The following is a 13026-nucleotide window of genomic DNA, read 5'->3' as shown; positions in this document are numbered from 1 at the left end:
TGGACTCTACAAGACCCCTGAAGGTGTCCTGTGGTATCTGGCACCAAAACATTAGCAGCAGATCCTTTAGCAGCGCCCCACAAGCCTTGCCGTTTCAGGTGGACTGGGCGGTCGGTGCCCACCACTTTTTGTAATTGCCTTCATTCTTGGGCTTTTGAGTTGCCAAACCAGGCCATGATGCAATCATTCCATCACCAAAGCTACATAGGGTTGCAAAAGAGTACACTGAATGTCCTTTAAAAGCCAGCACCTGCCTGGCATCAGCTCATCTGCTTATCCCAAACAAAATTAAAGTTTAATCCTCCAATAAAACAAACTGTCCTTTGTTTTCAATTTATTTCATCTCCTTATGGATATGTTTAAGGCAGAGATAGATGGATTCTTCATTAGTATGAGGGTCAGGGATTATGGGGAGAAGGCAGGGGAATGGGGTTGAGAGGGAAAGGTAGATCAGCCATGATTGAATGGCGGAATAGATTCGATGGGCCGAATGGCCTAATTCTGCTTCAATCACATGAACTTGTATCTCTTTCCTTTTTTAGCCTTACAAAAGATCACAGGAAGAGACCAAAATACAACAAATTGCTTGTGAGTATCCCTTCGTGATGTTTGCTTGTGAGTATTAGTGTTATGTTTTGTCCTCATGCACTTGTCCTGAGATGAATACAGATCTGGTGCTGGGGTTAATTAAGTTCCAAGCACAGGGCATTACAGCGAATGCAGCGCCGGAGACCCGGGTTCGATCCAGATTACGGGCGCTGTCTGTACGGAGTTTGTACGTTCTCCCCGTGATCTGCGTGGGTTTTCACCAAGATCTTCTGTTTCCTCCCACACTCCAAAGATGTACAGGTTTGTAGGTTAATTGGCTTGGTAAATGTAAAGATTGTCCCTAGTGGGTATAGAATAGTATTAATGTGCGGGGATCGCTGGTCGGCATGAACCCGGTGGGCCGAAGGGCCTGTTTCCGCGCTGTATCTCTACACTAAACTAAGGAGTGAAAAGACTCCCTGTGACTATGAACTCCACACTTCAGCCGAGCAGTTGTGTTTGCCTGATGAAGTTGTGTTTGCCTGATGAAGTTGTGTTTGCCTGATGAAGTTGTGTTTGCCTGATGAAGTTGTGTTTGCCTGATGAAGTTGTGTTTGCCTGAAGAAGTTCACAGTCACAGTGTTCCCAGCCAAGTTGTAACGACACAAATGAGGGATACTTGCCTTGGGTCTGAATAAATAGACAACAAACAACAGGTGCAGGAGTAGTCCTTTGGGCCCTTCAAGACAGAACCTGGATAAAGGGGCCGTATATGGAAGAAGTGGTGCATTTCAGTTTGGGGAAGAATAAATAAAAGCCAAGGATTTGAGTTCTTGAATGGGGGAGAGACCGACCGATATTCCATTTGTCTCACAATTGCTTGCCGCACCTGAATGGTCAGTGGACTCAAGGACACCCAGGCCTCTTGCTTTTCCCTTGGAGTAGAGGAGACAGAAAGGGGAACCTGATAGAGGTTCACAAAATAATAAGATGCGTGGAAGAAGTGGTACATGGATTGGGCAGGTTTGGAGGGATATGGACCAAAAGCGGGCAGGTGGGACTAGTGTGGCTGGGACATGTTGGCCGGTGTGGGCAAGTTGGGCCGAAGGGCCTGTTTCCACACTGTATCAATCTATAACTCTTGTAAGAATCTTTTCCCCATTGCAGAGGTTCCAAGACCAGAGGGTGTAGTTTTTGTGAAGAGGTTTAAGTGGGATCTGAGCAGGAATTATTTCACCCAAAGGGTGATTACAACCTGGATCACACTGATGGAGAAGGTGGTGGAGGCAGATACTCTCACAGCTTGGAGCTATGAGAACTTGGAAGCTGCCAGAGTGAGGCAGTGGTCAGGGCTTGATATGCAGTGAGGAATGCAGTGAAACATTAAATGGAACACAGGGACTCTGGTGTGCAGATCACAGACCGTCAATGGCGACACCCCCGTTGGTTATAAACAAAAGCCCTGACTTTGTATCAAAAAGACACAAAGTGCTGGAGTAACTCAGCGGGTCAGGTAGCATCCATGGAGAGCATGGATAGCCAGGAGAACATGGATAGCCAGCATCTCTGCAGAACATGGATAGGCAGGTCCTTCTGCAGTTGTACAGGGCCCTAGTGAGACCGCACCTGGAGTACTGTGTGCAGTTTTGGTCTCCAAATTTGAGGAAGGACATTCTTGCTATTGAGGGCGTGCAGCGTAGGTTCACTAGGTTAATTCCTGGAATGGCGGGACTGTCGTATGTTGAAAGACTGGAGCGACTAGGCTTGTATACACTGGAATTTAGAAGGATGAGAGGGGATCTTATCGAAAGGTATAAGATTATTAAGGGGTTGGACACGTTAAAGGCAGGAAACATGTTCCCAATGTTGGGGGAGTCCAGAACAAGGGGCCACAGTTTAAGAATAAGGGGTAGGCCATTTAGAACTGAGATGAGGAAAAACTTTTTCAGTCAGAGAGTTGTGAATCTGTGAAATTCTCTGCCTCAGAAGGCAGTGGAGGCCAATTCTCTGAATGCATTCAAGAGAGAGCTAGATGGAGCTCTTAAGGATAGCGGAGTCAGGGGTTATGGGGAGAAGGCAGGAACGGGGTACTGATTGAGAATGATCAGCCATGATCACATTGAATGGCGGTGCTGGCTTGAAGGGCCGAATGGCCTCCTCCTGCACCTATTGTCTATTGGCAGTATCTCTGCAGAACATGGATAGGCTGCATCTCTGGAGAACCTGGATAAATACTTTATATCCACAGGAATAGGCAGCAAATGAACCAGCTCCCATTGTACTGTTACATGAGCATAGATGTGCTGCAAATACATTCTGTGCTCTGGAGGTGTAAGCAGAACGTTATGAAGCAGATTCGCAGCGGAGTCTGTTCGCGTTCGGGGAGATTTTATTCCATCTGTTTCACATTTATTGCCCATCCCAACCTGCCTTTTTTAAATCTCTGCTATCATCTTGCGGAACTTGGTGGCTGCATGCATGCCGACTTGGCCAGTGACCACCTCTGAGCCACCTCACGAAGGCTCCTCTTCATCAATGACGAGATTGCAGAAATGAGTTATTATCTTTAGTTTAGTTTATCGTCGCGTGCACTGAGATACAGAGGAAAGCTTTTGTCGCGTGCTAACCAGACAGCGGAAAGACACTACATAATTACCATTAAGCCGCCCAGAGTGTACCAAAATAACTGCAGATGCTGGTATAAATCGAAGGTATTTATTCACAAAATGCTGGAGTAACTCAGCGGGTCAGGCAGCATCTCGGGAGAGAAGGAATGGGTGACGTTTTGGGGCGAGACCCTTCTTCAGACTGATGTCAGGGGAGCGGGGCGGGACAGAGATAGGATGTAGTCGGAGACAATAGACGATAGGTGCAGGAGGAGGCCATTCGGCCCTTCGAGCAAGCACCGCCATTCAATGTGATCATGGCTGATCATTCTCAATCAGTACCCCGTTCCTGCCTTCTCCCCATACCCCCTGACTCCGCTATCCTTAAGAGCTCTATCTAGCTCTCTCTTGAATGCATTCAGAGAATTGGCCTCCACTGCCTTCTGAGGCAGAGAATTTCACAGATTCACAACTCTCTGACTGAAAATGTTTTTCCTCATCTCAGTTCTAAATGGCCTACCCCTTATTTTTAAACTGTGGCCCCTTGTTCTGGACTCCCCCAACATTGGGAACATGTTTCCTGCCTCTAACGTGTCCAACCCCTTAATAATCTTATACATTTCGATAAGATATCCTCTCATCATCCTAAATTCCAGTGTATACAAGCCTAGTCGCTCCAGTCTTTCAACATATGACAGTCCCGCCATTCCGGGAATTAACCTAGTAAACCTACGCTGCACGCCCTCAATAGCTAGAAGACAGGAAGACTAGTGGGAGAACTGGGAATGGGGAGGGGATAGATAGGGAAAGCAAGGACTATCTGAAGTTAGAGAAGTCAAGGTTCATACGGCAGGGCTGTAAACATGGGTAGGGCATGTCCGAAACGTCACCCATTCCTTCTCTCCAGAGATGCTGCCTGACCCGCTGAGTTACTCCAGCATTTTGTGTCTACCTTCGATTTAAAGCAGCATCTGCAGTTCTTTCCTGCACACGGATAGGACAGGTTTAGGGGGACATGGACAAACACAAGCAGATGGGACTAGTGTGGTTGGGACGTGTTGGCTGGTTGGGCTGCTGTATGACTCTTGTGACTCTGACACCTTCCTTTCCTCCCACTGCAGGAACATAATTTCATTAAAAGCTACGAGACCTTAGAAGTGGACGTGGCTTCGTGGTTCAAAGAGGTCATGGCAAAGACAGAATCGCCGCGATCGAGCAGCATCCTCAGCCAGCAGCACCTCCCCATCTTCTCCAGGTAGCCGGCAGAGTGGTGAACGCAAGCTGTGGGGGAGGAACGCAGTGTTAGCAAGTCACCACCAACACCGCTCCTGAGCACGATGAATTGTACATAGTCTATCCATGGGGGGTTTGTTTTTTCTTTCTCTGTCTTAGTGTTGTGTTCTTTTTTGATTGACTCAGGAGTGTGGGTTGTCGTTGTGTCGTTTGAAGACGCCTTCAGTCGGTGGGAAGTAAAGGAGGGAAGGTGTCCCAGGCCGCGAGTGTTGGACTAAGGGGTTTGTTTCACCGTTACTGTGAGAAGCTTACACGCTGCCGTTGGCCTCTGGCCTCCCCGTCACCTCTCCTAACGCGACAAATGGTGATTGCACACTGCAGAGGAACCGCAACTTTATATAGTGTTTAAATAACTACCGGGTTATGCACTGTGATTTACAACAAAAAAAAGGATTTTACCTAATTTATTAAATATGAAAGTGTAGCTGATGTGAACTCAATGTATTACAATAGTCTAATGTGTTTCAAACGCATGAAAAACTGCTGCTTTATTTTATTTCAAACAGTTACTTTTAAAGCCTTTTTGGAAAAAGGTTAAGATCGGACAGGGCTTTCAGAATGACTCTTTAAGCGAAAGTCTGGCGGAATATACCAAGGCTGTTTGCTTGGTTCATTATTTTCTTCTTGTTTTTATTTTGATGCAGTGTGTTCTGATGCATGCCCAGTGCCTGTAATCATGGGTTGGTCATACGCTGGGCCATAACGCAGATGATCAAGTGGTTTTAGTGAACGACCTCTATATGCAAACGGTGATTCAGAGTAACTATCAGTGCTGCTGCAACCTGGATCACACTTGTGCTGGCCATTTCTTTCGATAATACCTGCATTATTGTTGCCGTACATACGGGTGCCGGTGCACTGTGGGTGGTGGCGCCAGCGCCCCAGTTTGCCACCGGCCTGCCCGCTGAACGCGGACGCATCGATCCCCGCGGGCAGCATCTCACCACATGCAGTCTGGATTCTGAATTCTTCCAAACCTGCCTCTGTGCTTTCTCCACACTCTCCTCTTTTACCGGCAGTCTTGAGCTGGTGCACACTACAGCTGATAAATTAGCCCTTTCGGTAGTCCGCAGTGACTTTCTGTGACATGGCCTCCCTCCACCGACTGACAGGCTATTTCCCTCGACTGTCTCTCTCTCTGTGTCTCTGTCTCTCTCTGTCTCTGTCTCTCTCTCTCTGTCTCTCCCTCTCTCTGTCTCTCTCTCTCTGTCTCCCTCTGTCTCTCCCTCTGTCTCTCTCTGTGTCTCTCTCTGTCTCCCTCTCTCTGTCTCCCTCTCTCTGTCTCCCTCTCTCTGTCTCCCTCTCTCTGTCTCCCTCTCTCTGTCTCCCTCTCTCTGTCTCCCTCTCTCTGTCTCCCTCTCTCTGTCTCCCTCTCTCTGTCTCCCTCTCTCTGTCTCCCTGTCTGTCTCCCTGTCTCTGTCTCCCTGTCTCTGTCTCCCTCTCTCCGTCTCCCTCTCTCCGTCTCCCTCTCTCCGTCTCCCTCTCTCCGTCTCCCTCTCTCTGTCTCCCTCTCTCCGTCTCTGTCTCTCTCTCTGGCTCTGTCTCCCTCTCTCTGTCTCTCTGTCTGTCTCTCTCTGTCTGTCTCTCTCTGTCTCTCTCTATTGAGTGAAGTTGCAGGAAGGTTGTGCCTTGGGCAGGTAGTGGAGGGCTGGCATCCGGGAGGTGAGCGTTGAAACAGAGGGAACTCTGTTCCCGAAAAATCAAGTCTTCGTCCTGTAATGCTTTGAGGCTGTGGTGTTTAAGTTAAATTGCTGAATCCCATCACATTGATAGCAGGTGATGGCAGCCACACTCTAAATCAACCTTGATTTGTTCTGATTTCATGAACTGATTTCAGTTGACTGCAGTCTCGAACCAAACCATTTTTACACTCGATGTGACGAAGACGAACTCTCCTTCTGCACTGCACGTTGTACCTGTCAACCTTTGGATCACGTCTACTGAAATAAATAGTGCTGCTCCCTCCCTGTATGTGTGCGAGCCAGAGATAGTGGGCCCAGCACCCTGTGAGTGAAGCGTTTTATAGAACATCTCCGTCCTTGCTTGTCTCTGACTTGCAAACCATCTTGGAGAAAGTTTCACTGTAAGTAGACTAACTTTTGTAATAATAGCATTTGATTGTTGTGATCCCTTTGTGTATTCTACACCCAGTCTTTTGTCCGCACCTGTGAAGTATGGCTACTTCACCATATAACAGGGCCCTTTTCCATTTATATATTTAATTGAATCGAGAGCATGTGAACAATTTCTCTTTCCCCTTGAGGGCTGACCCTTTCTTTCTCTCAGGATCTATAACTCCTGTCTTTTTGGTGGAAGCTGAAAGTCTGGCTTATATTGTGGTGTAGTTTTGAAGGTGCGGGCTGTGGAATTAGTTTCAAAATGGGCGTCACGGTATGTGCGGGATCAGGTTGGTCTTAGAAAGAAGGGCAGGTAAGAGGTAGACAGAGGGAGTTGGATGGGAATTCGGAAAGCGGTTCAGAATTTACCACTGGCGGTTAGCTGCTTGGTTTGATGGTCTGTTGAGGGTCGGTGTGAGCAAGAAGCAGTTTAATCTTTCTCTAAAGTACCCGCATAGACGAGGTTAATCCCCGGGATGGCGGGACTGTCGTATGTTGAAAGAATGGAGCGACAGGGCTTGTACTCACTAGAATTTTGACGGACGAGAGGGGATCTTAATGAAACATATAAGATTATTAAGGGATTGGACACGTTAGAGGCAGGAAACATGTTCCCTATGTTGGGGGAGTCCAGAACCAGGGGCCACAGTTTAAGAATAAGGGGTAGGCCATTTAGAACGGAGATGAGGAAGAACTTCACCCAGAGAGTTGTGAATCTGTGGAATTCTCTGCCTCAGAAGGCAGTGGAGGCCAGTTCTCTGGATGCATTCAAGAGAGAGTTAGATGGAGCTCTTAAAGATAGCAGAGTCAGGGGGTATGGGGAGAGGGCAGGAACGGGGCACTGATTGAGAATGATCAGCCATGATCACAGTGAATGGTGGTGCTGGCGTTAAGGGCCGAATGGCCTCCTCCTGCACCTATTGTCTTTTGTCCATCAAATGATTTGAGAATGTGAGGGAAATTTCCACTGCTCTCTCATCATCATCTGCAGTTGTATTTTAAACATCGCTTTATATATTGGATGAGCTTGTCTGTCCAGCAGGGCCATTTGAAAATATTGGAGCCCTGTTACACAGGCCATTGTTTGGGTTGGCATTGTGGAGCTGAGCCCAGGGAGAGATCAGCCATGATCATGATCACACTGAATGGCGGGGCAGGCTTGAGAGGCTGATATAGGTGGAAGATGATGCAAGAGGATCTGTATAAAAGGGATAGAAACTCAGCAACTGCATAGCAACTGTGGTGAGGCTCTTGTTCAGAGAGTGGAGCGTTCAGGTAAAGTTCCAACACCAAGATTTGTCCGCTCTCTGGCTGGCTGGGCGCTGTTGCAGAACTACAAGGTGCTGCTGCTTGAAGCAGAAGGGGAAAAGGGTATGTGAGACAGTTCGTGGAAGTGGGAGTGTGTGAGGCAGATGGGAGAGGTGGACAAGGTTTGATAATGTCATTATTAATTGCGTCACCTTCATATTACCTTCCACAAGCCAGTTTTGAATTTTAAAAATCTATTTCGCAAACATTCAGCTTCCGCCCTGGAGTTAATGTTGATGTGGTATTGTCACAGAATCCTGCAGGAAAGGGGGGCCCATTTGCTCCATGGAAACGCCATTGTTTATTTTCTTAACATCCCAGTCCCCCTTCTCCCCGCAATCCCAAATCCTTTGACTCTCTCAGGAATCGGAATATAAAGCACTTCCTCGCTCACAGCGTAGATATTTCCAGTGTGCTAACCTTTAGTACGTTTGTCACCACATTATCAAGCTGCCTTCATCTTGAGATCCTTTAAACTGGCGCCTAATGTTAAGAGGCACTTTGCAATAAACTATCCACCGAGCATTAAGTTCAGCTCAGAAACAAGACCTTGTAGCTTTTGCCGACTGAAATTGAAACAAAAAACACCAAAGAGAAAGAAAAAAAAATGCCAGTTAGAAGCTTTAAACTTACTGGAAATCTTATTACTTTAATAAAGCAGATTATTAAGTGCAACAGATTGTTTGAGTAGATGCTTTCTACAAAGTTGTTTATTTGATAGTTTATTTAAAGGGGTGCCTGGAAGTCCCGTGATAAAAGGGATTGAGATAAGATTGAGAGACTGCTTCTCTCCAGAGGGTCGTGGATCTTTGGAAGTCACTGCCCTGGAGAGCTGTTGATGCCGAGTCATCAAATATATTGAAGAGTTAAGTAGATTACAAGAGAATCTATCAGAGAATCGGACAATGAACTGGAGCTGAGACCAATGATGGGATGGAGGTGTGGGATGGTGGAGGGGGTTTGTGGGGATTTGTGCGCCCTCCACTGCTCTGTGTTCTGCATTTGACCGAGTTCACTCTCCTGCCCTGTCACCTGCGCTCCTTTCTAGTAAAGTTCTCGCCCCATGAAGGGCCTGCCACCCTCGGAGGCGAGAGAGAGGGAGTTGTGGGCCGCAGGGAGACGGAAGGTCGCGGGGACGAGGCGGGAGACCGGGAGTTGAAGCCAATGATAAGATAAGCCATAATCTCACCCAGCGAATCTCAGGAGGCTGCGATGGCCAAGCCTGGCCCTGTTTCCCAGCAGCGTCCTCCAGCGCGCACGTGCAAAGGAGAATTCAGGCCGGAGAGAAACTTGTGGCCGAGCCTTGAGAAGCCTCTCACTGGTGAACCCTAAAGCCGCGGCGAGACTTTGTGCGATTTAATGTGCAAAGACATTAACATCGTCCGCACACAGCTTGGCAAAGTAATACTGTGCAGCTGACAGACGTACCACGTTCTTTTGCACTACGGCATAACTTCCAGGCCCAAGATGGTGATCCCTTGCAATGGACTCTCAACTCACTGTCCTCTGAGATGTGGATCATGGTGATTGCTGTGTGCGTGTGTGCATCAAACGGTGTCAGTGTAAATATGTGCAAACAGTGTCACCGTAAGAGTGTGTGTGTCCACGGTATAAGTGTGTACAAGGTCATAAATCGTACGGTCATAAGTGATGGGAGCAGCATTAGGCCATTCGGCCCATCAAGTCTAATCCGCTGTTCAATCACGGCTGATCCACCTCTCCCTCCTAACTCCATTCCCCTGAGCTGTGCCACTAAGTGTGTAAGTGGTGTCACTGAAAGTGTGTGTAAACAGGATAAGTGTATATACGCAATGTATCACAAAATGCTGGAGTAACTCAGCGGGTCAGGCAGCATCTCAGGAGAGAAGGAATGGGTGACGTTTCGGGTCGAGACCCTTCTTCAGACTGATGAAGGGTCTCGACCCGAAACGTCACCCATTCCTTCTCTGAGATGCTGCCTGACCCGCTGAGTTACTCCAACATTTTGTGATACCTTCGATTTGTACCAGCATCTGCAGTTATTTTTCTACACAACGTCGCAGAGTGTGAGTGCACGAGTGTAAGGGTGTGAGTTTAAGTGTGTGCACGTTGTACACGTGTGTGCTGGTGTTTTCACTCAGTGTGTAATGCCGGGACTGAAGGGGCTGCCGGGAATGACTGGGTCAATACAATGCCAGATCCCACCTTCTGCTGGTCCTCGTGACCGAGGCGAGGGGAGGGGAGGTGCAGGCATGGAGTGAAATCAGACAGCAGCCTTGGCATAACAGAGATGGATGAACTAGAGAACCAGTACTGTGGACAGGTGAACGGACTTCAGGAAACGGATGCATTGATTGTTGTTGTGTGAGGAAAATGGATCAAAATAGCAGCAAAATGGTTTTGAACCGCAAAGCGTTTACGTCTAAGTGATTGTGAGAACAACCCAAAGATTTCTTGCTTGTGCACCAAGAGGCATTTGACATACTCTTGAAATGTGGTAGGGCTTAGTAAAGAGCCACGACTCAACATTTGTAGAGTCCATTGAAGAGATAAGGGCTTAAATGGTGTCAGGGGTTATGGGGAGAAGGCAGGGGAATGGGGTTGAGAGGGAGAGGTAGACCAGCCATGATTGGATGGCGGAGTAGACTTGATGGGCCGAATGGCCTGATTCTGCTCCTGTCACTTAGGGACATGAGATGTTCAAATCAACTTACCCATATCCCCATCTGGACTCACCACTGACGTTAATGAGAGTAATGTCGTCAGAAGGGGATTGGAATCAATCGCTCATTGGGAATCTACTCTGAATTCACGAAGAGCCTTTAGAGAGGATTTTGCAGTACTAAGTTCCACATCTTGAACTGAACTGCATGATGCAAAATCATCACATAGTCAAAATGGAAACGCACAGCAGGTCAGGCTTCACCTGAGGGTGAAATGGAGTTAATGTTCCTGATGAGGAGTCTTTGACCTGAAACATTATCTCTGATCATCCTTCCACAGATGCCCCCTGATCTGCTGAGCCTTTCTAGCATTTAGATTTAGAGATACAGCGCGGAAACAGGCCCTTTGGCCCACTGGGTCCGCGCCGCGCCAGCGATCCCCGCACATTAACACTATCCTACACACACTAGGGACAATTTTTTACATTTGCCCAGCCAATTAACCCACATACCTGCACGTCTTTGGAGTGTGGGAGGAAACCGAAGATCTCGGAGAAAACCCACGCAGGTCACGGGGAGAACGTACAAACTCCATACAGACAGCGCCCGTAGTCAGGATCGAACCCGAGTCTCCGGCGCTGCATTCACTGTAAGGCAGCAACTTTAACACTGTGCCACCGTGCCGCCCAAGCATTCTTGGGTTTTATTTCAAATTTCCACCATCCGTCGATCCTGATGGTTTTCATCATCTGTCAAATCATTATTATTCCAAGTTGATTATTTTTAGTTGTGTTGGACTTGTTTTAACTTAGAATTTAATGTCTGTCAGCCCTTTATGCTGAAGTAGACTTCTATGTAAACAGAAGGTAGACACACAATGCTGGAGTAACTCAGCGGGTCATGCAGCATCTCGGGAGAGAAGGAATGGGTGATGTTTCGGGCCCGAAACGTCACCCATTCCTTCTCTCCCGAGATGCTGCATGACCCGCTGAGTTACTCCAGCATTGTGTGTCTACCTTCTCTGTAAAAAGCTTTTGATAGTGCAGTTTATGAAAGAGGCATTTTGACCTTTAATTATCCTCACTCTCTTAATGCCTGGGTTTGTGGAGTGTGTTGTCCTCATGAGAATAGGCAGCCTCTCCCCCCTTACGTACACATGCGCGCACACAGACATGCAGACCCACACACGCACGCACACACACACACAGACATGCACATGCACACACACACAGACATGCAGACCCACACACACACAGACAGACATGCAGACCCACACACGCACGCACACACACACAGACATGCACACGCACACACACACACACAGACATGCAGACCCACACACACACACACACACAGACATGCAGACCCACACACGCACGCACACACACAGACATGCACACGCACACACACACACAGACTTCTAGATCTACGAATGTGCACACACATACACACGCACACACACACACTTTCTGCTCAGTCAGTGGTGTGAATCCTGTATCAGACAGTAATGCCAGAATTCAATTCAGTCACAATAGTCCAATTTATCAGTCTGTTGGATGTCCTTGAGAGGCAAATGCAGTTTTATTGCATTTTTATTTTTTTACGTTTTAATCTTGAATAAAGTTTTTTTTTAAATGATATTCTCTGCAGCGAGCTTCTTACCTGCAGTGAACACATTGATGGTGCCTGCTTTGTGTGCACCTCACACAAAGGCCAACCAAAAGGAGCATCACATATGGTAGATTGGTCAGAAAAGTAGGAATTAGCGTTTTGCAATATATCAATTGCATGTTAATGTATGGGTTAATCTGGGTATGTGTGGCACTGCAGTGCCCAGTATTGCTCTTGTTGTTAGGCACAAGATCACGGCAGGGTTTAGGTATGTCCCAAGGTTTAGACTGATCTCATCCCATGTGTCAGTTGGTAGAGTTTTAGCTTGTCAGATGTGTGAGGCTTTTTCCTTCATGAAGTTGACGCCATATTTCACTGGACCCTTGAACAGAAATGATGACACACAATGCCAGAGCAATCAGGTGTTGGTCAATCACATTTGTAACTTGTCACCGTCCCCTCAGCTAACAATCAACCATTCTACCTTTCCTCGTCGTCGTCTGCATTGATCTGTCCTTTTCACATCTTGCCCTTCCATATCTCCTGCCTCCCTCTCTTCAGACTCTCAGCCTGAAGAAGGGTCTCGACCCCGAAACGTCACCCATTCCTTCTCTGGAGATGCTGCCTGACCCGCTGAGTTACTCCAGCATTTTGTGTCGAACTCCTTACATTTATTTTTCTCTGTCATGGGCTGGGCGCCTGATTTAAGACAGTGTGAAGGAGTTTTAGTTTTGAGGTGGGCAAGGTAAATGGTCCACCTTGAATGCGAAAGAGAGGGACTCCAGTGGGAATGCAACTTCTTCACCACATTATCAGGCCATCTTCAGGAAGTCGCCAGTGGACAAGTTCATGGGTTCAAAAAAGGATTTACGAGGATGTTGCCAGGACTAGAGGGTGTGAGCTACAGGGAGAGGTTGAGTA

General features: G+C 47.5%; 1 protein-coding gene across 2 annotated transcripts in view; it reads left to right on the top strand.

The window, feature by feature from the left end:
• map2k7 (mitogen-activated protein kinase kinase 7) overlaps positions 1 to 9694 on the top strand; it is a 51174-nt gene extending 41480 nt beyond the window's left edge. For both annotated transcript variants that reach the window (XM_078429580.1, XM_078429579.1), the window contains 2 exons: positions 543 to 588; positions 4256 to 9694. In XM_078429580.1, the coding sequence (XP_078285706.1) occupies positions 543 to 588; positions 4256 to 4393 (184 nt within the window). In that variant the 3' untranslated portion in view covers positions 4394 to 9694. The remainder of the gene's footprint in view (positions 1 to 542; positions 589 to 4255) is intronic.
• The last annotated feature ends 3332 nt before the right edge of the window (positions 9695 to 13026 follow it).

Source organism: Rhinoraja longicauda, chromosome 37, assembly GCF_053455715.1.
Source record: "Rhinoraja longicauda isolate Sanriku21f chromosome 37, sRhiLon1.1, whole genome shotgun sequence".
Taxonomy (NCBI): domain Eukaryota; kingdom Metazoa; phylum Chordata; class Chondrichthyes; order Rajiformes; family Arhynchobatidae; genus Rhinoraja; species Rhinoraja longicauda.
The sequence above is the reverse complement of the archived record's forward strand: the minus strand, read 5'-3'. Positions and strand labels throughout refer to the sequence as shown.